General features: G+C 47.4%; 2 protein-coding genes and 2 long non-coding RNA genes across 14 annotated transcripts in view; 1 reads left to right on the top strand and 3 right to left on the bottom strand.

Annotated features, from left to right (window-relative positions):
• DUPD1 (dual specificity phosphatase and pro isomerase domain containing 1) overlaps nucleotides 1–17,607 on the top strand; it is a 40,239-nt gene extending 22,632 nt beyond the window's left edge. The window contains exons 3-4 of the mRNA XM_001929033.5: nucleotides 7,048–7,268; nucleotides 16,922–17,607. Of these exons, the coding sequence (XP_001929068.2) occupies nucleotides 7,048–7,268; nucleotides 16,922–17,169 (469 nt within the window). The 3' untranslated portion in view covers nucleotides 17,170–17,607. The remainder of the gene's footprint in view (nucleotides 1–7,047; nucleotides 7,269–16,921) is intronic.
• On the bottom strand, nucleotides 7,277–16,273 carry LOC110256662. Its single transcript, XR_002338519.1, has 4 exons — nucleotides 15,553–16,273; nucleotides 13,044–13,148; nucleotides 11,272–11,355; nucleotides 7,277–8,909 (listed from the first exon to the last, which is right to left on the bottom strand). It is a non-coding gene; the product is annotated as an uncharacterized LOC110256662 (long non-coding RNA).
• On the bottom strand, nucleotides 17,716–19,309 carry LOC106506036. Its single transcript, XR_001301004.2, has 2 exons — nucleotides 19,067–19,309; nucleotides 17,716–17,785 (listed from the first exon to the last, which is right to left on the bottom strand). It is a non-coding gene; the product is annotated as an uncharacterized LOC106506036 (long non-coding RNA).
• Nucleotides 22,804–27,012, bottom strand: part of KAT6B (lysine acetyltransferase 6B) — a 206,885-nt gene continuing 202,676 nt past the window's right edge. For 8 of the 11 annotated variants that reach the window (XM_021072870.1, XM_013983356.2, XM_021072866.1 and 5 more), the window contains one exon: nucleotides 22,804–26,958. In XM_021072870.1, coding sequence (XP_020928529.1) covers nucleotides 24,416–26,958 — 2,543 coding nt within the window. In that variant the 3' untranslated portion in view covers nucleotides 22,804–24,415. The remainder of the gene's footprint in view (nucleotides 26,959–27,012) is intronic. The other 3 variants (XM_005671116.3, XM_021072865.1, XM_021072867.1) reach the window with 1 other exon arrangement.

Raw genomic sequence — 27,012 nt, 5'->3', positions numbered from 1 at the left:
ATTCCTGAGAGAGGATCTCTCCCCACAAAGCAGAAATAACTAATTCAGCCTCAATGCACCAAGCAGAGCTAAAACTTGACTTGCGTCTCCAGAGTGGGCTGAGGCTAGTTTAGGATGCAGCAAAAACCCAGTCAAGGTTGACAATTAAACACATTGATTACTACCTGAAAGAACTAGAAAACCTGGGCTCTGAGCCTCCAGTTTCTGAAGGTGACTAAGGTACAACTGGGCATAGTCACGAGCACGGAGGCTGGGGAGAGAGGCTGCTGGTCCTGGGCTGGCTGGGTCTTCTCTTGTTGGGTGACAGCTTTTCAGCAAAGACCTCCAGCAATGTCAACCGTTTCCTTTCACAGTTGGCCAGAAGACTAGTCCAATCATTAATACAACAGCATTTCTTGAAATCTGGCCTCCCATGCATTGTCTTTCTACTCTTAGCCTCCATCCTTGGAGGACTAGAAGCCTAGGGAAGTGGGGCAGATAATGAAGAGGTTTCCAAGGAGTTAAAAACACTGAGACCAGGAGTTCCAGTTGTGGCTCAGTGGTTAAGGAACCCGACTAGCATCCGTGAGGACATGGGTTCAATCCCTGGCCTCACTCAGTGGGTTATGGATCTGGCGTTGCCATGAGCTGTGGTGTAGGTGGCAGATGTGGCTCGGATCCTGAGTTTCTGTGGCTCTGGTGTAGGCCGGCGGCTACAGCTCCGATTCCACCCCTAACCTGGGAATCTCCATATGCTGCTGGTGCGGCCCTAAAAGACAAAAAACAAACAAACAGACAAAAAAAAAAAACCACTGAGACCACTTTATGTCCTTGCCATAGTCAGTCTCTCCTGAGAACTAAGGACAGAACCTCAATAAAAATCATGGTAGGGAGTTCCTGGATGGTCTCGTGGTTAGGATTAGGCACTTCTAGGTTCAATCCCTGGTCTGGGAACTGAGAGCCCACATAAAGCTGCTGAATGCCATGGCCAAAACAAAATAACAGCAAAAAAAACCCCTGATCATAGTATATATTTACACATTAAGTGAATCTATCATGTTCATTACTGATTACAAAACACAGACAAAAAGAAGAAAATTAAAATTCCCTATAATCCCATGACTCAGAGATAACCACTGGTAACATTCTGTCATACTGTCATACATCTTCCTATTGCTTTTTCCCCCTAAATTTGTCTTTTAACCTTTCAAGGAAACTTGAATACTGCAGCACTCAACTTTACAAGAATCTTGGAAGGAAAGTACTGCCAATGTAATTAGTTCTATTTAACAAATAAACCCAGAGGTTCCATTGCTTCAGTTCATGCAGCAGCTTAAGCTTCAAAGCTACATCCATGAGCCCTATGTTCTCTGAGAGACCTCATAAACAAACAGCTTCGTCATCAGCAAGTAACAGGAACACCTCCAAAATTAGAGAGCGAGTGAATTTCACTTTTGTTTCAGGTGAACTGACCAAGATCAAAAGCTAGAAATGTGCCTGCTGTTTTAAAATTCACCTGCAAGGAGTAGGTGTGGTCAAGATTCCAGAGAAGGAGAAGGGTCCCTATCAGGGTCACCCCCAAGAAATGATGTGCCACCACGACAGTGTCACACGCATCGGAATAAACAAAGTGCCAGATCACAGGATGCAGGTCATGGGTGACGAGTCTACGATTAGGCGGGGGGAAATCAGCAGTTCCTCACAGACTGGAGGGTGTAGAGAACCATCCAATCATTGGTGGATCTTTGTTGATGCCCAGTGCAGAATCCTGGCAACAGAGGAGCAGATGGCTTCCCACTGCGAGGCAGCTGGTGGATGGCTCATACAGACACATACGTGCATGTCCCCCCTCCCCGCTGTGCGAGAGCACTCACCTGGGGGAGACGGACTTCCCAACAGGTGCTGAGGTGTGTAGAATGGGAATCAAGAGGGCCCCAAGGGGTCCGAAAAAGGGGAATGCCAGGAGCTCTGACCTAGGAGACTGATCTTATTTGCCACCCCTCAGGGTGGAGGGAACGCCGGGTAAAGCACGCTTCCTGGAGGAACTCCATGGAGGCTGGAAGGAGGCTGGACCAGGCCAGAAAAGGAGGAGGGAAGGGAGGGTCTCTGACGGAGGAAATGGGGCCTCAGGAGAAGAAAGTCCCTTCCTTGGTCCTCGAATCCAGAGTCCAAGCCCACAGCAAGGCCAAAGGTTCATGGAGAGGGAGAAGAGCTAAAGAGAATTGGATTTTGGAGTTCCTGCCTTCTCTCAGTAGGTTAAGAAACTGACTGCAGTGGCTCAGGTCACTGCAGAGGTGTGAGTTCTATCCCTGGCCCGGCACAGTGGGTAAAAAGGATCTGGTATTGCAGCAGTTGTGGCTCAGATTCAAACCCTGGCCTGGGAACTTCTATATGCTGTGGGTATGGCCATAAAAAAAAAAAAAAAAAAAAAAAAAGGAGCTCCCATTGTGGCTCAGTGGGTTAAGAACCTAACATAGTGTCCATGAGAATGTGAGTTCGATCCCTGGCCTCACTCAGTGGGTTAAGCATCTGGCAATGCCACAAGCTGCACTGACGTTCACAGATGCGACGCAGATCTAGTGATGCTGTGGCTATGGCGTAGACCGGGGGCTGTGGCTCTGATTCAACCCCTAGCCTGGAAACTTCCATATACTACAGGTGCAGCCATAAAAAGGAAAAAAAAAAAAAAAAAAAGAGAGAGAGAGAGGAGAGAGAGAATTGGCTCAAAACAGGGATATGACAATGTCTTCAAAAGTAAAACTGTACAAGTCCAACAAATGTCTGAGAAAATGTCCAACCTCATGGCTAAAATAAATTCCTGAAAATAAGACAGCTTTTTTTTTTTTTTTTTTTTTTGCCTTTGAAATTAGCAATGAAGAAAAATCAGCATGTACATTTGAGCAAGCTTTTTCTGGAAGACAATTTAGTAATGAGTATCAGGTTGTTGAAAATGCTCATGCCTGTTGACCCAGCAATTCCACTTTAAAAAATCTCTCCTAAGGACACAGAAATGTTCCCAAAGAAACAGAGCAAGTTGTTCATTTACGGTGTTTCTTCTTGTGATACCCACCACTCACTCTGCAAGAGAGAGACAGAGAGAGAGACAGGCAAGAGAGAGAAGGAACACAAATGGCCAAAGCTAGGGGCTCAGTGAGGTAAAACACAGATAAAAATCTATACGATGGAATAGTATGCAGCTCCTGAAGGCCATATGTTGACACAGAAGCTGTTTACAATATATCACCATGCAACATTTTTAAAACTGTCTATATAGTATCGTAACCCCATACCACTCTTTCTATAAAATATAAAAATCTATTTATGGAAAAACAACAGATCTATTCAGAAGAAAATCTTTTATCAAAGGGCCAATAGGAGTTCTCATGTGGCTCAGCTGGTTAAGGATCCGGCACTGTCAATGCAGCGGTTTGGGTTGTTGCTATGGTGTGGGTTCAATCCCTGGCCCAGGAACCTCCACATGCTATGGGTACAGCCAAAAAAAAAAAAGGCAAAAAAAACAAAACAAAACAAAACAAAAAAACCAGGTCCAAAAAGTCTTCATCTCTAGGAAGTAGAAATCCAGGTATTTTTGTTGGGGGCTTGGGGGTGTCTGTTTCCAACATTCTGCATAGAGCACGTATTATTTTTGTAATTGGATGACATATTATTTTTTAAATGAACAGATTACTTACACATTATTTTTTAAATGAACAGATTGCTTACATGTAGGATTACAAGCAAAAACTAAGGCTCCTGCATCCCCTAGATTCTAGAAAGAACTTGACAACCCTGTTCTTTTTCTGTGCTTTTCTCCTTCAGCAGAGGCATGTTTCTTAGTCTCTCCCACATATCTGAGCAGGGGGCCCTGAATGTTAAGAAAATAAAACAATGCAGTGCCAGGCAGCACCCTCTGACCCTACTCCACTGCCAGCAATTGGCGAGCTAGGTGTCTGGGCCAACTGGAGATCTGCCTCCCTAACAGGCGTGTATTTGCAAATCCCCAGCCTGCCCTGGGTACCCTCTGGAGCCCTCAACTGGATTCTGGGTCAACCAAGCTGGGGGACAGCCTTCGAGCAGTGTGTGAGGACATCACCTCCCTTTCCCCACCCAGGTAGCTGCAGAACCCAAAAACATGCAATAGGACTTAGGGCTCCCACCAGGTCTAATTCTCCCAGGAGCCCCTTTCTCGCCGTCAGACACGGTCAAAACCAGCTCAGAGGGAAGTGAATTTTCTCGCCCTCAGAGTCAAAACCAGCTCGGGGGGGTGCGGGGGTAAATGTGGAGGGGTCATGCAATGAGTCTTGTTGCATCTCCACCCCGATCCTTGACCCCCGAGGCAGCAAAGTGTAAATTGTTATTTATTCAAACTGCCATTTGATTATGTTGAAACGCAGCTGCTGAACCCAGAGAGAAAAGTCTTTATGGTGGGTAGGAACTTCCTGTCAAGGACAGTTAATTTTAATTTTTCCACTGAGCTCAACCTCAAAGTGAGGTTGATTGCTACTCAGCAAGATGGACTGCATTAGTGGAAGCTTTAATTGAGCACAGATCCATGTCCCCAAAGCATAATGTTTGTTGTGTACATACTTTGGGATGAGGAAGAAAATGAAAAACAGACCCTTCTGAGGAAAAATTGAAAGCAGAATGTGTTTCATCATCAGGATGGCAGCCCCAAAAGCCAGCTGGGGGGCTTGGTGGAACGCCCCACCTCCCCACGCCTCAGTTCCCATGGACTGTTTGCAAATGTTTCTAAAAGCTCAATGCCTGTGCTCAGGTCTCTCTTTCCTAAACACTGGGCTCCACTGTGGCTCCTCTCACGACCCACAAAAAAACCCCAGGAAAGCAGTGATAGACAAGGCGCCCTGGGCCAGGGGACCATGGTATTTGTTTCTGCTGCACGGGGCCTCCCATCCCAGGATGTGGATCCATGTTGGCATCTAGTATGTCCACTTCTGCGTCCACAGCTGGAGCACACTGCCACTTTTGGCCTCTTATGGTTGTGGTTCCAGACCCTTGTCTCCTCCCCCTGAGCTATAGAACTAGCCTTTGGGCTGTTGGGGAGATGTCATCTTAAAGCTCAAATGGTATCACCCTCCTCAAACAGTGTCAACAGCTCTCCTTGACCCGCAAACCCCAATCCTGACATCCAAGCGCTTCCATGGACAAATCCCACACTCCTTCTCCAAACCTTTGTCGACTTTCCTCTCTCATCCTATGCTCTGGCCAGACCAGTCCCCTCCTCCCTAACCCCACTCCCAATCCATGAGCAAGGCCTCTCTTGTCCCCATGACTGTGAGCCTCCGCAGGGCTCCTTGTTTCTATTCTTTGTTCCTCTCCATCTCCATGCATCCACCAGACTGATCTTTATGAAAGTAAACAATGCTCACCCCTTCCTTAAACTCCTCTGTGGCATGTGGCGTTCTGCCATATTTAGACTAAAATCCAAACTCTTCCCTACGGCCTACAAGACTCACCATGGCCCAGTTCCATTTTCAGCTTCCTCTCGTCCCACTAATAGCCATACTAGTCTCCCTTCTGCTCTTAGCACTTGTTCCCTCTGCCTGGAAGAAATACTTTGCTTCCAACTCTTCCCCTGTCTAGGCCCTGACTAATCACCTCTCAGTCTTAGCTTATATGCCACCTCCCAACAAACGCCTCCCTGACTATTGACTACCGTCATTCTGCACAGCTCTTACTGGTATCTGAAATTATCACATTTATTCACTTCTTTGTTCTCCCCATCAGAATCTAAGCTTCCTGAGGGACCTTGACCAACCTGTTCATCGCTGCATCATCAGTACCCAGGACAGCGTTTGGTACATAACAGATTCTAAATCATTCATTTGGGGATAAATGATTGATTATAGGAAAGAAACATTTCTTGAAAGGCCTACATTATGTCTGCCTCCATCCCTTAGGTTGTGCTATTTCTTCAGCTTAGCGCCTCCTTCTTCCCCTCCATCCCTAAGTGCTGACACTTGCAGTAAGGCAAGTGCAAAGCCCCATCTCCAATAAAGTATGCCCTCCTCCCTCTAGGCAGAAATAACTTCTTTGCCCCATGCTCCTGGGCCACCTACTTTATTTTAACATGAGTTTACTTTTTGCTCCTGGAAATTCTTGCCTAGAAAGATGAGGCTATAAACCAGAAAATCATCTCACTGTTGGTTTCAGGAACTTCCTAAGATCAATTCCAGCAACAGAGTGCTCAAACAGCTCTTTCTCAGAACAATGCTTTGCTCAACTAGACAGTGATTCACTTATCAAAGCAAGTGTTTTGCTTTGTGTTCTCCGATCTCTTGAACAACAAGATCAATCAAGAATTTTGCCAAATCCCAACAATCAAAACATTGTACTGAATGACCCATCTTAAGCTACTCTTTCACTCCCAACCTCCAAACCCTGTAAATATCCAGAGGATTCAGAGAAGACACTTTTTTTTTTTTTCTTTTTTTGCCACCACGTGGCATATGTAGTTCCCTGGCCAGTGATCAGATCCAATTCCCAACTGCAACTTAAGCCACAGCTGCTGCGACACTAGATCCTTAACCCACTGTGCCTGGCCAGGGATGGAACCTCCATCCCAGCGCTCCCTAGACGCTGCAGATCTCACTGCACCACAGTGGGAACTCCAGAGAAGAGACCACTTTAAAGGGTATCCTGAGACTCTGAAGGTAGCCCTCTCCCTCTCATTTGGCTTTGCCTGATGACCAGGTTATTCTGATGGCCCTAAAGGGGCTCTGGCATCTGACAGTCCACTCCAGCGACCACTGCAGTGTCCAGCACCAAGCTCTTCCATATTTAGTGAATGATGAAAGAATCAAAGGACAAGTGAATAGCTTGCCTTCCCTCTCCCTTCTCGAAATGGCTGAGCCGGGAACATTAAAAATGGCACATTGGCCAAGAGACCAATAACAGCAAGGCTTAGACCAGGGAAGTCCTTCATTTCAATGGCTAGGCCTTATCTTGGAAGCCAGAATCAAGGGCAGAAACCCATGGGCGGTGCCGGCGTTTCCCCCAGATCCAGGCCAAGCTTCCCAAGCTGGATCAGCCTCTCTCGCTCTCACCCAGGGCGACTGCGCTGGACCGCTACGGGCTGCAGAAGGCAGGCTTCACGCATGTGCTGAACGCTGCCCATGGCCGCTGGAACGTGGACACCGGACCCGATTACTACCGAGACATGGCCATCGAGTACCACGGCGTCGAGGCCGATGACCTGCCTACCTTTGACCTTAGCATCTTCTTCTACCCAGCGGCCGCTTTCATCGATGCTGCGCTCCGCTATGAACACAGTAAGAGACCTTCCGCCCCGCCGCGCCCCTCCCCCCCCGAGGCCCCGCCCCTCATCCTGGTGGGAAAAGTCATCTGCGCACTCACCTCACTCTCAAATCTGGCACTGCTGGGGTTGCTGGAAATGTCTGATCCCTTGGAAGCTGTGAGCCCCACTGAGCTTGCAGCTGCTCGAGTTTGGTTCCATGGGTTGTCGCTATGGGAAATCGTCTGGGAAATCGGAATCAGGAGAGCTCAGAGGGGAGGCCTTTGGCCTGAATCTCTCTCTCCTAAGGCACAGCAGTCATCCTCCAAATGCCTGGGGTAGTTTGGGAGCCCTCAGAGCTGGGATGCTGCCTAAATGCTAATTGTGCCTGGGCCCAAACCATACTAACAGCCAAGGGCCTCCATACTAGAAAACCCTCAGGGAGCTAACTTGCATGGCAATCTAGGGAAGACTAGATTCTCCTGTCAGTCAACTAAGCTCATATGACCCAAACCTCCTCCCATCCCAATCATATTCAGTCTAGTGAACCCTCCTGTAGAAAGCTGATAGCCTATTCTTTTAAGTGGCAAACTATATTGGAGAATCTGAGTTTTGCACTCATGATGTCCAAGTTTCCCAAGGTTAATTAACCACCTTTTAAATCACAGTGTTAGTCCTTGTGCTCAAAGTGCAGTTTTAGCTGCTCTAATGCAGGTAAAGGCTTCAAGGCTATTATGGAGAGAAGGGCAGTGCAGCTATGCATCCAGGTAAGACAATATGCTGTGATTGCCGCAGGATGTATTTCAGTGGCATTCCATAGAGGCCAGGGGGACTTCAACTCCCTGATCTGTGTTGTGACTTCAGCCCCATGTGTCACACCCCTTTATGGGGCCATCACATAATTCAGGGTATCCAGTTACTGAAAGCCTTCTTGCCACAAGTGGTTGGGATTACAAGGCTCATTGATGGTCCAACTGGCCTGCTTTAGGAAATGCAACCTGCAGGTGGGCCTAGGCCATGTCTGCAGGATACTCCCAGACCTTATCTTTATTTTGGTTCAGAAAGCAGTGTCATAATGGGAGAAAAAAAAAAAAAAACAAAAACCATAGAGCTGAAGTCCTTGTCTTAGGCAACGCCTCATTTCAAAGTCATCCTTTTTTATGAGTCTATTTATGGACCATCTTTTGTGTTAGGCACATTCTGGGTTTCCAAGCAGGATCAAAAAGCAACTGGACTCTGACTCATCACCATGAGGTGAAATTCGCCTCATGGTATTTGAAGTTAACTGAAAACAGATCTAACACAAAAAAGCAAAAAGCTACAACCACCCAATCCTTCTGATTCTGTTTAATGTGTTCACTTGCCCTTACTCTCTATATCTTTAGCCTCTTAATGGAAGGGGTCTGGTAGGCTTTGGAGAAGACAGGGTTGGGTTCAAATTCACGTTGCCCAACTTAATAACAAGGTGATTTCTCTGAGCCTTGGTTTCTCCATCCGGTGATGAAAACACTTACCTTGAAAGGTTATAATGAAGATCAGCAGTAACCCACATAAAGCACTTAGCACAGACCCTGGTGCACAGCAGGCTCTCACATGTGTTTGATAAAGAGAGGTCGCGCACCACCAAGCATATAACCTCACCAGCACGTGCTCATCATAATAATAAAATTTCCAATCCCTAAAGAAAAAAAAAAAAAAAGGAAAAAAGACATTCCAACTTTGAACTACAGTGGTACAATATACACACATGACAGCTTGTCTGGTTCCTGGCACATCATTTTAGAGTCTGCGCCCACTGCTGGATTAGGAAAGAATGGGCTGGGCAGGTCACAGAGCATCCATGTGGTAATGTCAGGCGGGTGTGGATTGTACAGGTAGACCTGGTGGCTGAAAACACCTAGCAAAGAAAAGGTCAGGAGGGGAAAGTATATATACAGGGCAGAGGACATGCAGGCTAGACCACTTGGCTGGGGGTGGGGAGCAGATAGAACCCTGGTGCCAAGTGGGAGGCTGGATTCTCTTCTCTGTGCGCTTTGCACTTGTGTATCTAAAGACATCCTCTGAGTTCCCGTTGTGACTCAGCGGCAATGAACCTGACTGGTATCCCTGAGTATGTGGGTGCAATCTCTGGCCTCGATCAGTGGGTTAAGAATCCAGCATTGCCGTGAACTACAGTGTAGGTCACAGACGTGGCTCGGATCCCATGTTGCTGTGGCTGTGGTGTAGGCCAGCAGCTACAGCTCTGATTGGACCCCTAGCCTGAGAACCTCTATATGCCTTGGGTATAGGCCTGAAAACATTCATTCATTAATTAATTAAATTTAATTAAATAAAGATGTGCTCAAGATGAGGGTTCAAGGGCCAGCCCTTCAGGACTGGGCAGAGGCCATTGATGGGTGAAGCTGGCTGTGTGTTAGGTCAGGGTTGTGGCTAGGGGGTGCCTGTGGCTAAGCTGAGAGCCCCAAATCCCTTCCCAAGGGGGCAGCTGCTACTCAGTCCCAATCAACGATTGTCCTGTGAGAATCGTGCCAGGGCGGCAGATCTCACATTTCGGGAAAAGTCCCCAGTCGGGACTTTCACATAACATTGCTCAAATTTTAAGCCTTGGCCACAAATCGAACATTTCTGAAAATGCAGCCAAGTCCAAACCAAAGAAACTCAATGGCTGTCCGTCTGTAACCTGTGCCCTGAGTAGTCAGCGTAACAAAATAAAACACTCGTTAGCTCAGCAACGACATCGTCCCAGACTCCATTTGTGATGATGGCAGGTGCTCAGCCCGCATGGCACATGAAGCAGGCAGCCTGCATGGGTCCAGTCACACTCTGGAAAGCCAAGGGACACTCCTGTAGCACGGTCGAGCCAGATGCTCTCGTATGTTTCTTATTATACTCTTGATGTCAGAGGTGTCAGCGGACAGTCTGGCCAAAAGGCAAGACCTATCTTTTTCCACTCTGTCTTTCCTGTTCTTCCTTGGCTCCTTTCAGCCTAGTGTTCACTGTTTCCCACCACTGCCCCTCAGGGCCAGTGTTGATCACTCTTTTTGAAAGGCAACCTTTGCAGTGCTATAGAGCTGCATGCGTGGTCTGTAACCAGCCCCAGGGGCCCATGGCTATATCTACCCTCCCCTGACCTGAGCCTTCCCAAAGAGCCCACCAGGCAACCTCAGCCACTCCTGAAAAATCTTAGAATCTAATTCTGTGTTCTACCCTGAGCGCTGGGGCAACAGAGACCCAGGGAAGCCAAGTGATGGGTCACAGAGCTCATCAGAGGCCAGTGGGAATCTCTTCTGTCACTCAGGCCTCATGGAAGAGTCCATTGTCCTTCCTTGGAGCATCTGGTGACTTTGCTATATATGGGGTCTCCAGATATTATGGAAGGTGAGACACTGCAGCTGGTTAGAGGATCTAAAACAACCGACCTAGTCATTCTTCATCAGAAAAAGAAGTACTGACGAAAATACTGCCACGGGAGCCCCATTTGGGCTGCCATCCCTGCTCCTGGCCTGGCATCCTCCGAGCTGAATTACCGTGGTTTTAATTTAATGAAATCTTCTAAGAAATCCCAGGGCAGCTACTACGAGGCTCTAAACATTCAGCTTTTAGTATCACCACTCTCCCTTCAGTCTTTCTTTTTCTTAAACAAACAGTCCATAGGCTGATTTTGAAGCCATCTTAAAATCTATCACGGATAAGGTAGGTATGAATAAATAAATGAAGTCTACGTTTGAGCAGGAGGTTGAGTCTCTGGTGCCTCTAAGCTTTAACCAGACCAGATTTTCAGGGTGTTTTAAGGGTCTCTTGACCCACTATAGCACCCACAGGCCTGCCCACTGGCAGTTTAAAAACACACCATGCATCCTTTTTCCAAGGACTTCTGCATGTGCAGAGCTATTTGGGTAGATGTATGAACCTTGCCTTTGCAGGCTCCCTGGCAGTGAGTGGAAGGCAAAGGGCACCCCCTAAACCAAGGAAATGGGTCTGGGTGGGTTGGTGGATAACAGGCTTGACCTACAAGTCTGATTTGAGTGATAGAGGCCTACCTTCTGGTCACCAGGGAAGACGTGCCAGTAGTGAACAGTAAGATTCTGGATTCATCTTTTCTTTATAACATTGTGGGAGTCCACCTTTTGGTAAAGACCAAAGGAAAAATAGTTCATCTTTCAAACCTAGTTTGTGGCCTATCAGTGGGTTATAAAATCAATTTAGGAATTCCCATCATGCACAGTGGTTAATGAATCTGACTAGGAATCATGAGGTTGTGGGTTCGATCCCTGGCCTTGCTCAGTGGGTTAAGGATCCAGCATTGCTGTGGCTGTGGCGTAGGCCAGCGGCTACAGCTCCAATTCCACCCCTAGCCTGGGAACCTCCATATGCCATGGGTGCAGTCCTAGAAAAGACAAAAAAATACAAAAAAAAAAAACAAAAACAAAAAGAAATCAATTTAGTAGCTGCAGCCAGCATTTCTTTTTTTTTTTTAATGGAATAGATTAGAAAAGAGAAAATGTCAGCATGCATTGCATGTAATAAAAGCACAAATTATGTGGTGAAATTCTTATCTGATATACACACACATGTGACGCCTTAGTATCCAGGCCTCTGGCATCAGCGGCCTGGGCTTGAATATGGGGGTAGGGTGAGCCCAGGTACCATGGAGGGAGCCGTGAATTTTATGATTTGTGTAGAGGGGGTCACACAAAAAAAGTTTGAAAGGCACTGATCTACAAAATGCCAACCTGGCAATACTCCCCTGGCTTGGGACCCTACCCCTGGCTGGCCTCTAACTCCTAGAGAGCCTCTGGCTTCCTCTGCTGTGGGCCATGCTGGGAACAGGCTAAAGGCAGCCCATGCAGTTTCTCACCATTCAATGCCCAAAGGGTGGTCCTTAGCAGAGCCACAGAGCAAAGAGGGAGCAGTGCCTTGAGAGTCTGGGGACAAACCCTCTGCCCCAGGGAGGCCCAGCAAGCCATGTAGCCCACGGCACTAGCGCTGCTGTCTTAAAAGCAAAATTCAGCCAGAAGGAGCGAAGCCTCCCACCTCCTTTCCCTTTTCCCTGCCCACCACCTACCCCCCCACTTAACAGACTACAGGCTCCCCGAAGACTTAATGAACTACAGCTTGCGTCTGTTTTAAGTTTTTGGTCATGACAGAAAGAATTACCCTTTTTGCCAGGGGAGGAAGAAATGCTTTAGTTATCAGAAGAGCTGGCAAGGGGCCAGGCAGCCTCTGGAACGGTGTGTGGGGATCAGAATGCCAGAGGTAAACATTCCACTCCAGGAGGTAGCCATGCCCAGGAGAGCTGGGCCAGCACCCCCCGAGCCCCACCCAGCACCCAGGAAGCTGGCCCTGCTCCTCACCCTCTGGCCTTTCTGGCCAAGCTGCCCAAGGAGAAGGTAGGGGTGGGAGTTCCCTTCATGGCTCAGTGGTTAACAAACTCAACTAGGATCCATGAGGATGTGGATTCAATCCCTGGCCTCGCTCAGTGGGTTAAGGATCCGGCGTTGCTGTGAGCTGTGGTGTAGGTTGCAGATGTGGCTCAGATCCTGCATTGCTGTGGCTGTGGCCAGTAGCTGTAGCTCCAATTCGAACCCTAGCCTGGGAACTTCCATATGCTGTGGGTACGGCACTAAAAAGAAAAAAAAAAAAAAAAAAGGTGGGGTGGCCACACTCTTGTATCTCAGCAATGGGGACTGGATGCCAGCCTGGTTAGCTTGTGGAGATTCATGAAGACAAATCGTGATACTTAATAGCTCTCTATGCGGCACCTTCTGTGTCAGCTCTATGTGTGTGGACAGGCCATCCGTGGGGTCCTCACCTTGGGGGAGGGTGGGCGGCCAGAATCCCGGTGCCTGGTGTTCGACCCTCTTGGATTTCTCCTGTTGCTGTGGCTGTTAACCGTCACCCGGTTCTGGGCTTGGTCCTGTGAGGAAGGGGTGGGAGGGAGAGGGAGACAAGGTCACCACATGCACTCAGAAGTGTTTACCAAATTGCTCCACCAACCCAGCGACCTTCATGAGTGTCTCCTTTCTAATCCTTCCAGGCCTTGGGCCTGAGATTCAGGAACAGGGACAGTACTGGGGTCACACAGCTGAGGCTGCTCCAGCCAGCTTGTCCCCAGCAAAGGGACCCCACTGCCACAGGAGAGGAAACCACTGGGATAGCAGCAGTGGTAGTGCTGGGGACAGCCAGAGAAGCAGATCTCCTTACTTAGCCTGTTCCCAGAGCACAATGGCATGTTGCCAGCACACAATAGGGCCTCTGTAACCAGCTGCTTTGAACTATTTCCAGCAATGGTACCAACTTTCCGGGTGACCTCTGGCAAATCATTTCACTTCTCTGAGCCTGTTTCTTCATCTGTAATCAGGAGTGAGCATACTGAAACCTTGAAGAGTATATTAAGGGTGACGTTATCTATGTGAGTTCTAGAGCGCCATCTAATGGACACCCGAGGGATGGAACGCTGCTTCTCATGGTGGCTTCTCATTTGGTCCAGCTGTTGCCATGATAGTGGCCAAAGGGAGCTTTTTCTTGTGGAGATTCTTTTAGATCTCCAGTTCTCACACTTTATGGTCTCAGATCGCTTTTACACTCCTATAACCTATTGAAAGCTTCAAAGAGCTTTTATTTATGTAGGTCTGCTCTGTCAATATTTACTCTATCAGAAATAACTCAAAAAATTGAAAATATGGATTCATTTAAAAATAATAAAGTAAACCCACTGCATACTAACATACAGGTTTTTATGAAAAATTATATTTTCCAAAATAAAGCTACAGAGCGGCATGGCATTATTTTACATCTTTGCAAATCTCTTTGATGTTAGGCTTATGAGAATCCAGGTGGATTCTTACATCTGCATTCAACCTGTTGTGATCTGTTGTTTTGGTGGACGTATATGAAGAAAATCCAGTCTTACTCAGATATGTAGCTGGAGAAGGGAGGGATATTTTAATAGTCTTTTTAGATGATTGTAGCTCTTCTTCTTTGATACCACACCAAAGCTTAACAACTTTTGTTATGTGAAATCTGAAAACATATCAGTAAACTTTATACTCTGTTACATAAAAATCCATCGGTCTGCCTTGCACTTTGAATGGATTTTTTTACCCATATATGATTTTGTAATATCTCACACTGTCATGTGGAAAGCATTGGTTCACTAAGTTATACAGATCTTCCCAAAGTTGACGTGCTGCATTGTACATTATCAAAAAATATATTTGTTAATACCACCGCTGCTCTTAACAGGAAAATCTGAAAAGTACTGCGAAATTATCAATTTCAGTGGTAGATACAACTTTTCCAAAATTCTTTTTTTTTTTTTTTTTTGTTTTTGTTTTTGGCTATTTAGGGCCATACCCATGGCATATGGAGGTTCCCAGGCTGGGGGTCAAATTTGAGCTGTAGCTGCTGGCCTACACCACAGCTACAGCAAGGACAGATCTGAGCTGCATCTATGATCTACACCACAGCTTGTGGCAACACTGGATTCTTAATCCACTGAGCAAAGCCAGGGATCAAACCTGTGTCCTCATGGATGCTAGTCAGATTCATTTCCACTGAGCCACAATGGGAACTCCCCAAAATTCTAATTTTGGCTTGAAAGCTTGCATTTTATCACTGGGGACAGATACTGCCAATTGTTTTCTTTCCTGTGACAGGCTCATTTTTTTCACTTTTGAGAAATAGTTTGTCAAAAACCCAAGTTTGAATTACTGTGGTTTTTCTGTCATTTGCTCCTCAAGTCAAAATAGTGTTTCATGAAACAGTGGCTAATTCAGCTTGCAACTTGATCTCCCATTAGCTTCTCCTTGAGATTACGATCCTGCTTTGGCCTGAAGCCGAAGTGCTTTCTGTGTACATTCCATTTCATCACACAGAATATTAAGAAGTGGTGTAACCAGGGGCTGAAATTTGATAGTATTAATTTTTACTGCTTCACCAAGGATATTCTTAAGAGAAACTGGCTTGTTTTTCCACTAAGAGTGCTTGGTGGTGAGTGCAATGATTACTAGCACAATTTGGTGCCCCTGCCATGATTCATGCTAAGGCACCAGCAGTTCTGTCCACCGCTGCATTTTGAACCTCAGTGAAAATGTCATCATAGTGAAAGAGGCAAACATCACCATAGTGCTGTTTACAAATTAATGTTAAGCCCAAAGCTCTCCTGAAACTGTCTTGGGAACCCCCAGGGTCTTGGATCATGCTTGGAGAACCTCTGGTCTAGAAGACAATTTGGTCGTCTATGTCATAAGAATATTCAACCCCTGGTTTTACCACATGGCACAGTAAAACTATTTTAATTAAAAAAACAAAACACTGACCTTGTGATTTTTACCGAACTGGTTTTGCTCACGGCTGATGTGATGTTGCTGCCCCATTTGACAGTTGAGAAAGTTGAGGCTCCACAAGCCGAGTGACTTATCCTAAACCTGGGTGGTTGGTAGCGGAACCGACTCTGGAACCCAGGTCCTGGGTGCTCACAGACTCCACTGCAAGCAGACCATGCCCTCTGTCTCAGCATCTTGAAGGGTCTTTGGGGACAGTGGGGAGCTCTCTCCTTATCCAAAGTCAAATGCAGCAGCACTGCAATGGTGCAGAAAGCATGCATTCCTGTACAACCCACCTTCAGCCATGGATGGAATATAATGCAACCTGTTTAAAGTGGATTATGGCACATCCACACAGAGGAACTCTGCAACCACAAGAAAAAATAACTGAGAATTCTTCGTAGACTGATATACAGAGTTCTCCAAGGTATATTGCTAAATAGAAGAAGCAAGGTATAGAAAAGTGTGTAAAGCTTGCTACATTTGGGGCAAGAAGAGAAAAAATACGTTTTTGCTACGTACATGCACAGAGTCTTCTGTGGAAGAAGAAACTGGTAATACTTATTGCTTTGGGAATTGAGGAGCTGGGTGGGAGAGAAGCTTTTCTTTTCTTTTTTGCTTTTTAGGCCCATACTTGCGGCATAAGGAGGTTTCCAAGCTAGGGGTCAAATTGGAGCTACAGCTGCTCACCTACGCCACAGCCACAGTAGAATCCAAGCTGCATCTCCGACCTATACCACAGTTCACGGCAATGCCAGATCCTTAACCTACTGAGCGAGGCCAGGGATTGAACCCACAGCCTCATGGATCCTAGTTGGATTCATTTCTGCTGCACCACAATGGGGACTCCGTAGAGAGGCTTTTCAATGGGCATCATTTTATACCTTTTTCTCGTGGCTGCCCTATTCAAAATAAGCAAACATTAAGTAAATAAATAATATGAATATGTTGTAAGTAAGTAGCATTCAAAAAACCTCACAGCTCTTTCTCCCGTACCCTGACAGAGCTCTCACTTGGAGGTACTTTGGCAGGAAGGAGGCGTTAGTTCCATCCCCCTCTTCCTTAGTGAGACAACAGTAACATCTGCGGCTTATCAAACCTTCGATACCTCCAAGCAGTGGACCAAATGCTTTACACAAATTGCCTTCTTAAGCGCCCCAGGAGGGAGATACTGATAGTGTTCCCATTGTACAGATGGGGAAGCAGAGGCTCCCAGCCCCTCAGTAACTGGCCCAGGATCCTCCAGGAGCGGGAGGGAGAGTCAGGACTTGAGGGGGCTCCGCTGGGGCCCAAGCCTACACCCCAGCCCTCAGGCCACCCTGCCTGTCCGGTCTGAGTCTTTGTTCTCCCTGCACCGTTTCAGATAAGATCCTGGTGCACTGCGCTATGGGCCGCAGCCGGTCGGCGACTCTGGTCCTGGCCTACCTGATGATCCACAGGAACATGACCCTGGTGGATGCCATCCGGCAAGTGGCTAAGAACCGCTGTGTCCTTCCCAACCGGGGCTTCCTGAAGCAGCTCCGGGAGCTGGACAAGCAGCTGGTGCAGCAGCGGCGAGGCGCCCAGCACCGGGGCGAGGCCGGGGAGAAGGCTGGTGAGAAGGAGCCATAGCGCCCCCTCCGGGGCGAGCGCGACGCTGGGGAATGGAGGGCTAAGGCTGGCAAGAACTCTGGCCTGTGACTTTGTCACGGAGAAGGGTCGCGAAGCCGAAGCTCGACGCCTCGCAAACGATCGTAGGACTTCCAGGGTGCGTGCTGGTGAGCAGGGGAGATCACAGTGGCCTCCGGGACGAGTCCAGCTCTGGGCTTCACAGCCAAATGGGGAAGACGGGCTTCCCAGCAGAAGTGGTTACAGATGAGCTCGCCAATCTGCACAAAGGCGCCGTTTTGTTTTGCTCCTTTTTTTCCTTTTTTTCTTTTTTTGGGTAAGATGGAAGCAGAAAAGGATTTAAAACTGTGTAGACATTGTGCTGTGATTAAACATTGGCTTTGTCTGAAAGTCACATTCTTAAAAAAATAATTTGAAAATATAACTTTATTTTCTAACCACTTAAGAGTGCCTGGGAGAGCCGCGTTACAGGAGAGTCTGCATCGCTTGTTAGTGAGTCTGCTCTCTGGGGAGGGGGTGCGGGGGAGTGGGGGACCCACATTTCCTCACCACATCCTGGCTCCTCTTGTCTGTGGAATCCCCAGGCTCGGTCTCCATCCACACATGCTGCTTCTGGAAGCTGCAGAGAGCAATTCATCTGGTAGGGGTGGGGAGTGGGGGGACTGAGCCCTTGCACAGAGGCCTGGCTTTGGGCTCCCCCACCTTACTCAGGGAGCTAGAGCTGCCAGTACCCAGAAAAATTCAACAAATTCTGGTAAACTGGGACAAGATTGGACTTGAATTTTTTTTTTTTTTTTTTTTTTTTTTTGGTAGAGCCACACCTGTGGCACATGGAGTTGAATCAGAGCTGTAGCAGCCGGCCTACACCACGGGCATGGCAACGCATGATCCCAGCCACATCTGCAACCTACACCACAGCTCACGGCAACTCTGGATCCTTAATCCACTGAGCAAGGCCAGGGATTGAACCAGCATCCTCATGATACTAGGCAGGTTCTTAACCCACTGAGCCACAACGGGAACTCCCTGGACTTTATAATTTTCAAGGGAGACACTCTGTGGGGCAGTGAAACTTGTGGGGAAGCTTCTTTCATTCTGATTCAGTCCAAGCAACCTGGGCAATCCCAGCAGAGAGTATTTGCAAAGGTGCTTGCCCTGGAGTGGGAGAAGCGGGCAGCCTAGGAGCTCAGGTGCGGAGTTCCCCTGGTCCTGAGAGCTAAGACAGGCACCACGACTGACTGTGTGAGTCTCATTCTTGAGGAGAAAACAACAGCAGGCACTGAGTGGGGAGAGGTGGCTTCTGGAACCAGGAACGGGAAACCAGACAGAACCCAGAGAGATGCTGATGGAGATGTCACAGACTGGAAATCAAAACTGCCTGGAGGAAGCAGAAAGTATGAGAAAGGCCTGGGGGAAAAATAGGCCCTATCCACCCCTTTGGATGTGGTTTTCAGCAGAATGAAAGAGAAGATCCTTGATGGAGGGAGGATTGTGTCCAGAGATTTAGCAGGTATGTAAAGCCACCTGAGGGTCACCCGGAGACCTCTGGTGGGCTGCCCTGCTTTGGGGCCAGAGGGAAGGACCTGTGGCCTGGCTCCTTGTGGCTGGCAGGGAGGGCTTCCTGGAACTGCCCAGAATCCCTTCTGGACGAGTCACCTTGGCCCAGGAAGCATTGGGTCCTCACCACGAGAGGAGCCACGTACACAGGCTCTCGGGAAAGAGATGTAACCAAAAGGGATTCTAGGGTCATAGTGGCCCCTACCTAGACCTTCCCATCATAGGATCCCAACAGCCTCCTTGAAACTCAGTTATCGCCTAGCTCTGATCTATTCCTTATCCAGAAAGAAATATTTCCATTTTAATGAAATGTTACTTTCATACATTATAATGAAGTATTTACATTTAAATGAATCCACACGTGGGGAGGATAGGTCTGCTCCTGGGGCTCTTTGGAGTGCTCTTTGGGTGCTCTCTCTCCACCTTCCCATGGGTTCCCACCTCTTTGTGGGACCGAGAGTCCTGCTAAGGGAAGCAGAAGCAGAGAACTTTAGAGATCTAGTCTCTTCAAGATGGCTCCTGGTGGGAGTTCCCGATGTGGCTCAGCGGGTTAGGAATCCGACTAGTATCCATGAGGATGTGGGTTCCATCCCTGGCCTTGGAGGAAGGATCTGGCGTTGCCGTGAGCTGTGGTGTAGGTCACAGATGCGGCTTGGATCCTGCATTGCTGTGGCTGTGGCTGTGGTGGCCCTAAAAAGCAATTAAAAAAAAAAAAAAGGGTGGCTCCTGGGAGCCAGGGGTAGGAGAAAGGAGGAACAGAATTTTTGTAAAAGCATTTCAGATCTTGAGAAATAAAACATGCATTTGGTCAACACGCATTTGAGAACCTACCACATGCTGAAACTTAGGTTAGGAGGTCAAAACAAAAATGCATGTTGTGATAAAGTGGAATGAGGGAAGGCAGGTGGTGAGGTGGAAACCTGGGGACAGGGTAGAGGGAAAACCCATTTTAGACAGGGTGGTGAAGGAGATGGGGTGAGCTAAGACCTGAAGGAGACCACCTTCCGCGTGGGGAGGGAACATTCTAGCTGAGGAGCAGCACAGGTGAAGTGGCCCTGAGGCGGCAAGGAGGTGTGTTTCTGAGGAAACAGAACCCGAGGCGGCGTGTTTCAGAAACTGCCCATCTGTGAAGCTGGAACTTGTGGGTGCGATGGGAGGTGGAGACAGAGGAGTAGAGAGACTGAGTTTTATTCCAGTTGCAAAGAAAAAGCACCAAAGAGCTTTAAGCAGGGAAGCAGTATGATCTATGTTTTAAGAAGATCACTCTGGAGAGAAAAAAGATCACCCCGGCTGAAGTGCAGAGAATGGATTATAGGAGGCAAGATGGGAACCACGGAGGCTGTTGAACTGTCGACAGGAATGATAGCGCCAGGGGACGGGAGTCTTCAAGGTTACTTTGGAATTATCCTGGAGAAAGGACAAAGCCTGCGGGGAAGGGTGGGAGGTTTGGAAGATATTCAGTTTCCTGGTGGTGCCTTAATACTGAGATGGGGTTGACCAGGGCAGAAATGAGGAGAAGACGGCTGGAGAGATCACCAGTCCTTCATGTCTAAGGCATATGAAAGGTTTCCTATGTCATTTCACCTTGAATCTAGAGAGTGCTCAGAGGAAGGGCCACCACCAGTGATAGGATTGTGGGTGTCATCTGTACAGACCTTTGAAGTCATTGTACTGGGTGAGATAATGAGAGAAAAGAGAGAGGGAGCCCCAGGCCTGGGTGTTTGGGTGTTGGGGGGAGATTCAGGAAAGAGGATAGAGAGGGAGGAGGAAAACCAGGAGTATGGGCACAGAAAAACTGAAGGTCCTGCTTGTTAACGTAACAGTAATGGTAAAAACCCCAAATCACCCGTATCATAAATCACCCAATCTCCAAGCCCATGAAACTTAAAAATAACCTTTTCTTTCTTCAATGCATAATAAACTATACAAAACCGGTATAGCTTGTAACCACAAGTAACCTAACTTTGGATAGCACTGAACAGTTCTAAAAGCATCATGGAGTCATTAGCCAAGCTTTAAATCAGAGCGAGGACAAGTTACAGTCTTTTCACAGAGTCCAGTGTTCCAGGAAAAAGAGCTATGATTCGGAGAGACCTGGGTTTGTCTCAGCTTACAGATTTGAGCTGAATGTGTTTGGAGCAATTAAGTGAGCTTCCCTGAGCCTCAATCTCCTCAGGTGTAAACTGGAGAAATGGCCCCACTTCCTACACAGGGTGGGTGTGTGGATCACGTCGTCGGAGGACTGTCCGTGAGTCATCTCTTGGAATGGTATTTGTGGCGTTATGTGTGAGCCATAGTTTCTGAAATGGAATGTTGCTGAGAAAAGCCAATGCTTCATGCCTGGGTCAGCACCCTACCTGCCACTAAAAAGTAAAGGCCCCAAACTGATACCTACTTGTGAAGACTTATAAATGAAAGAACTCATCACTGGGTTTAAAGGATGTGGCCGGCTAATGGAGCTTAACCAACAGTGACTCTGTTTCAGTCCCGATGAATCCAAGATCCTGTTTTTCCAGGCTCCCTGGTGTCACACTTAGGTCTGAGCTGACTTCTCTCAGTGAGAGCAGTTAATTGCGGAGCAGCGACAGGGGGATCTGAGGCCACCTCAGCTCAGCAGTTTCTCTCCTCCACCAAGCCCTTTTGTCCATGAACATCAGGACTTGGGGTGAACAAAGTGGCTCCCATACCCGGCTATGCTGCAATCCCTGGGAAGCCTGTGAAATACTAGGAGTTCCCAGCACTGCTCTTAAATTCTGGTGTGGGGGGTCTAGGCTGTAACTGGGACGTGTCCTCAAGGTCCCTGGAGGACTGTGGGAAGCCCAGGCACCACACAAACCGTAGGGTATGGTTACAAGCCATTGCAACACATCGAACCAAGGACAACCTCAGGCCCCAAAGGACCTTGCTTAACACCAGAGGAAAGAGAATAAATATGAAGAGGTGGAGTTCCTGTTGTTGCTTGGTGGTTAACGAACCTGACTAGTGTCCATGAGGACGCGGGTTCGATCCCTGGCCCTGCTCAGTGGGTTAAGGATCCAGCGTTGCTGTGAGCCGTGGTATAGGTGGCAGAGGTGGCTCAGATCCCTTGTTGCTCTGGCTGTGGTGTAGGCTGGCAGCTGCAGTTCCGATTGGCCCCCTAGCTTGGGAACCTCCATATGCTGCCTGCAGCACTAAAAAGCAAAAATAAATAAATAAATAAATAAAATATACGTATATGGAGGAGCAGGTTTCAAGGTGGGGCCTGGGGGAGGCTCTTCGTGGTTTCAGACTGGCTGGTGAGGCAGGTCCCCACCTCTCCTCCTGGGCAGGGGCAGCCTCTAGCCTGAGGTGTGTAGCCAACGGGTTGCTAAGATTCTTGGCAGCTTCTGAATGGATGACACCAGCAACTGACTCCAACGAGAAGCGGCGCATCATCGCTTCCCCCTCCGAAGGCAAGCATTTTAAAGGCTCTTTTCTCCCCTTTGCAAAAACAGCCCTGGCAGAAGCATCTTCTCAGAAGCCACCATAGACATTCCCCCACTGCCTATGCAGTTGTGGGGAGAAGGGACCAAAAGATTTAAATCTTGACACTAAGCCCAGAAGGTCTGGTGGACGTAGGAAAGAAGGAACAAGGGTGTGGGCACCAGGCAAAACCCTGCCAGGCATCCTCCCTCCATCAGAACTGATTCCGGGCCGTGTGCACCGTCTTCCCTTCCACGTGGGTTGTGGGTGCCAAGTCAGGCATTCAGTCCTAGGCTTGTCACTTGAATGATCAAATGTTCTAACAGGCAGACGGAACTTTCTCTGAATGCCACACGATAATGTTTGTGAACAATGACTTTTCCCGGTCTAAACTTTTAGTCTAAAAATAACATCCAATCATTCACTCACAACAGAGCAAAACTTGCACGCCTTTGCTAAGAAAACGATTTTTCAAACATACAGTTCCAAATTGGGTATTTTTTTTGCTATTATTCTTTGCAAAAATGAAGTCTGCTACCACTGGACTAGGCCCTGAGGGGAGTTTATACAGACTGTATAAATGAGGCAGCCGGATATTTGGGCAGGATCCCTTTGCAAATGAAGATCAAAGTCAAAAAGAAAAAAACAAATTCACTTTATTTTAAAGACAATGATTGGCATACAGAAGGTATGCACTCGCATAAAATAAACTTTCATGAAAAGCATTAAAATCCATTATAAATTAATTTATTAAATAGGTATTTGGTATATGTGATGGTTTTTATTAGATATTACTCTTATTTATTGCTGACCCCCTCCCACAAAGTCAAAACAAATCAGAAAATCTCTTAACTCCGATTTACACTAAATAATTTATTTTCCCAAAATGTGTATGTGTTCTGAGATGTGACACATGATACAGTTCAATTGGTCATTCTCTATCAATCATAATATGACAGGACACAAGAGGCTAAAAATGGCTCATCATAATTTATTTTATGTTAAAATGTACAGCTTTTTTTGTTTATTTTTTTTGTTTATTTTTTTTTTTTTTTGAAGTGACTGACTAAAAAGAGAACAGATAAATACAAGAGTGTCGCTGGCTCCTATTTTATACAAGGATTACGCCTCTCCTGCTTGGCCCTTACAATCACCCTGTACAGGTACAAAGGCTACAAAAAAGGAAGCAATATAAACAGACACAAATAACTTTTTTGCTTTTTTACATGCGATTTGTAAGCTTAGTTTGAGCTATTCACAAGCTACTTCTCTATTTTTCCTTAAAAAATAACTCCAATATTTTATAAAGATAGAAAAATCTACAGATGGAATGAAAATGTAAAGTTAGAGGCATTTCCATAAAATAGCAACTTTACACCAAATTCACTATTTTTTTTTAAATCCTGCCAAGTATTTGGACATATATGAAATGTTTCAAAACCTGACAGATAAACACTGAGATATGCTTCATTCAATAAACAGAAGTCGGCATTTATAAAACAGAAAGCTGCCTTTTTTTCCCCAAAGAAATCTGTCACCAAAATGGAAAAGGGTCTCAACTTTACACCAAACATTTAGCAATAAAACCCTTTTGACTAACCAAATGGGAATAGCTTTTATAGCTCTTTACAGTTTTATAATTAACAAAAATATAGTTTTTTTTTAAACCCTCAAATTAGGGCACCCTAATCAAGGCAAAAAACTTAAGAAATGGCTTACTGTTAGCACAACACTTGTACAGTACTACAAAATGCACTGTCACTAACAAAGACATTAGCGGCATGCTGAAGTGTCACCTCAAACAAAATATACAATAACTGAAATGCTAAAGGCATTTACATGGAGTGGACAGGGAAGAAAAAAAGCTCTAGGTTCAGTATTAAAACAGATAATTGGGGGGGCGGGGCTTGATATCCACACTATTTAATGGAAGCAGGCACAGCAAGTGGCTGCCTCCAAATTGTAGTCCAAAGAGAGGCCTTCCTTTGCAGAGAATTTCATATAAAAGTAACAGAAACAAAGGTACCAAAAAAGAAAAAGAAAAAAAAAGAAAAAAAAAAAAAAGAAAGAAAAACAACTTGTATAAGGCTTTCTGCTGCATACAGCTTTTTTTTTTTTTTTTAAATAAATGGTGCCAACAAATGTTTTTGCATTCACACCAATTGCTGGTTTTGAAATCGTACTCTTCGAAGGTATTTGTGCAGATCAATCCGAGAGTGATGCCCAGGGGTATTGTGACTGCCCGCGGTGCCTATCTTCTCATGTAGGACCCGTTGAGAGACTGTTTGGACATGCCCGTGTTCATGTAGCCGTGATGTCCGGGGGCCGTGTACATCATGTTACTGTGGGGCGGGGTCTGCATTGGCTGCTGGGCGTATGGCTGGGTTCCCATCATGCCCATCTGCATCTGCATAGGGTACTGGGGCGTTTGATTCATGTAGCCATGATTGCTGTGGTAGCCACTGTTCATCATCGGCTGGGACATGCTGTACCCATTCATGGCGTTGAGAGTGTTCATGTTCATGTTCACGGAGTTGACGTTGTAGGCTGGGGAGGGCATCAGGTTCACACTCATGTTCATGCCTCTCTGCATCGTTAAAGTCCGTGCGGGACCCTGCATGGCTACGGTCTGGGAGCGCCCATAGATTTGTGACTGATGGGTGGCAGCGGCTGGTGACAGAGATGCCGATTTGGTTCTCATGGAGACGTGGCCCTTGCTGGCAATCTGGGTTTGCAGTCTTTGGCTGTGGGAGATGCCAATATTTGACGCAGCCATGTTCCGTTGCAAAAGAGGCGGTGGCAGATTCATCGGAGGAGGAGTCAGATTGGGGGGTGGGGTCATGGTCGCTTGTGCTTGGGGTCCCCCTGGGACGGAGTGTGGAGACTGAGAAAGCTGAACAAGCCCTGTGTTACTTAATGGTGTGGACAAAGAGGCACTGTTTGCATAGGAAGTTACAGCAGCGGAATGGCTGTAAGGCAATGAATGATCAATAAGTGTATTAGTTAACTGCTGTAGTTTGGCAAGGCTGAAGGTGGCTGACGGCTGTGGGTAGTGCCCAGCCCCAAAATCACTCTGACCCATTCGTTCATATAAGCCAAGGTTGGCGTTGCCGGTCTCGGGGATCTCAGCCAGTTGCATGGGTGGCGTGAAGTTAGCGGCCATGCTGCACTGGGCCAGCTGCTGGCTGCTGCTCGGGGGCCTCTCCACCACGCAGCCCTGAGGAGACTTGACGCTGCAGGTCGGGGGTGAGCTGATGCTGGTCTGCTGCAGCATGCTGCAGCTCCCACTGATGTTGGACATCTGCTGGGTGACAGCACAGCTGCTCTGTGTCAGATTGCTGGAGGTGAGGTTGCTATAGGAGCAGCTGTTCTGGGAAGAGCCGTTTCCACAAATGCTGCCACCCATAGTAGAATCATAGCTGCTTGGGTTTTCGTAGTTCTCGGTTGTGCTCTCGATACTGCCCAGGTCACTAAATCCGCTGTCGACGACTTGCTGAGAATGATCCGAAACAGATGGGACATCCATCATTGGACTGGTTTCCATGTTCTGCAAAGATGGCACCGAGATGGCACTTTGATCTGGGCTGATTTGGGCATAGCTGTTTTCCAGGGCGGGGACACTTGGACTGCTGACAGAACGCACTGACTGGCCGGGATGGGAGTGGACAGAGGACACTGGGCTACTGTGATCTGACTGCTGGCAGTCGTCTAGAGCGGTGGCAATCTGTGGGCTTTGGTCTGCGTGGTTGTAGTTCTGGAGGCTTCTACAGGCCTCTTGAGTCTCGGCACAATCCTGAAAGGTGTCGTCCTGTTCTCTGTTCTCCTGGGTCAAGGACTGAACCGCTTGGACGGTCTCAGAGTCGATTTCCAAGGTTGCTGCATTTCCCTCTTTGAACTCAGGATCTACGTCTTCACTGCTCTTTTGGTCCTGCTTCTGGGCCGGGTCTCCTGGAGGCTCCTCATCAGACTCGGGTGCAGTTTCAGTGGCTCCAGCAAGCTCCTTAGGGTCACTGCTGCAAGAGGCTGTGAGGTCTTCAACACCACAGTCCATGAGGACCTCTGGGTTTGAATGACTAGGCTGGACACTAAGGTCTAAAAAAGCCTCCTGGTTTTCCAGTACTTCTTTGAAGGCTTCTCTCGGGCGCTCTTCCTTCTCGGCTTCGGCAGACTCCGTGTGACTGTCGTCCTCATCATCTGCATCATGCCCCTCGTTGTGCGATGGCTCTTCATCCTCTTCTTCCTCCTCTTCACGGTCATCCAAACGCACAGGATCTTCTTTGTCTGTGCAGGCTTCTGGTGGCTCTTCTTTTTCCTGACTTTTGGCACCAGCGGGGTCTTTTTCTACGTTTGCTTCTTCTTCTTCTTCCTCTTCCTCTTCTTCTTCCTCCTCCTCTTCCTCCTCTTCCTCCTCAGGTTTGATTATACCATCTTCTGGTTTTTCACATGGTGATTTATTTGGACTTATAGGGGCACACGTTTCCTCCCTTCTGTTTTCGTCCTGAGGCAGCAGGGGTTCCATGGCTTCCTTGACCTCTTCCTCAATCCTGGTGGGAGTGGGGCTGCTTTTGTCCTCCGGGGTCTCCTTCTGTTCTTCCACTGTTACCTGGTCATCGGGTTCCATGGGGGTTTCTGGTGGGGTGTACAAGTTCAGTTTAAATCCAGTCTTCCTCTCTTTGTTTGGCCTCCACTTAGAGAGACCACGCTTTGCTCCTTTTGGCCATTGCTTGCACTTTAGAGGTTCAGGATTGTCTCTGCTGGCTTCTTTCAAGTTATTTGCATCACCATCCATATTGTCTTAGCGAGGAGACAGAGAGAAAGGGGAAGGAAGAAAAATAAATTCTTAGAAGG

Source organism: Sus scrofa, chromosome 14 (genome assembly GCF_000003025.6).
Source record: "Sus scrofa isolate TJ Tabasco breed Duroc chromosome 14, Sscrofa11.1, whole genome shotgun sequence".
Lineage (NCBI taxonomy): Eukaryota > Metazoa > Chordata > Mammalia > Artiodactyla > Suidae > Sus > Sus scrofa.
The sequence above is the reverse complement of the archived record's forward strand: the minus strand, read 5'-3'. Positions and strand labels throughout refer to the sequence as shown.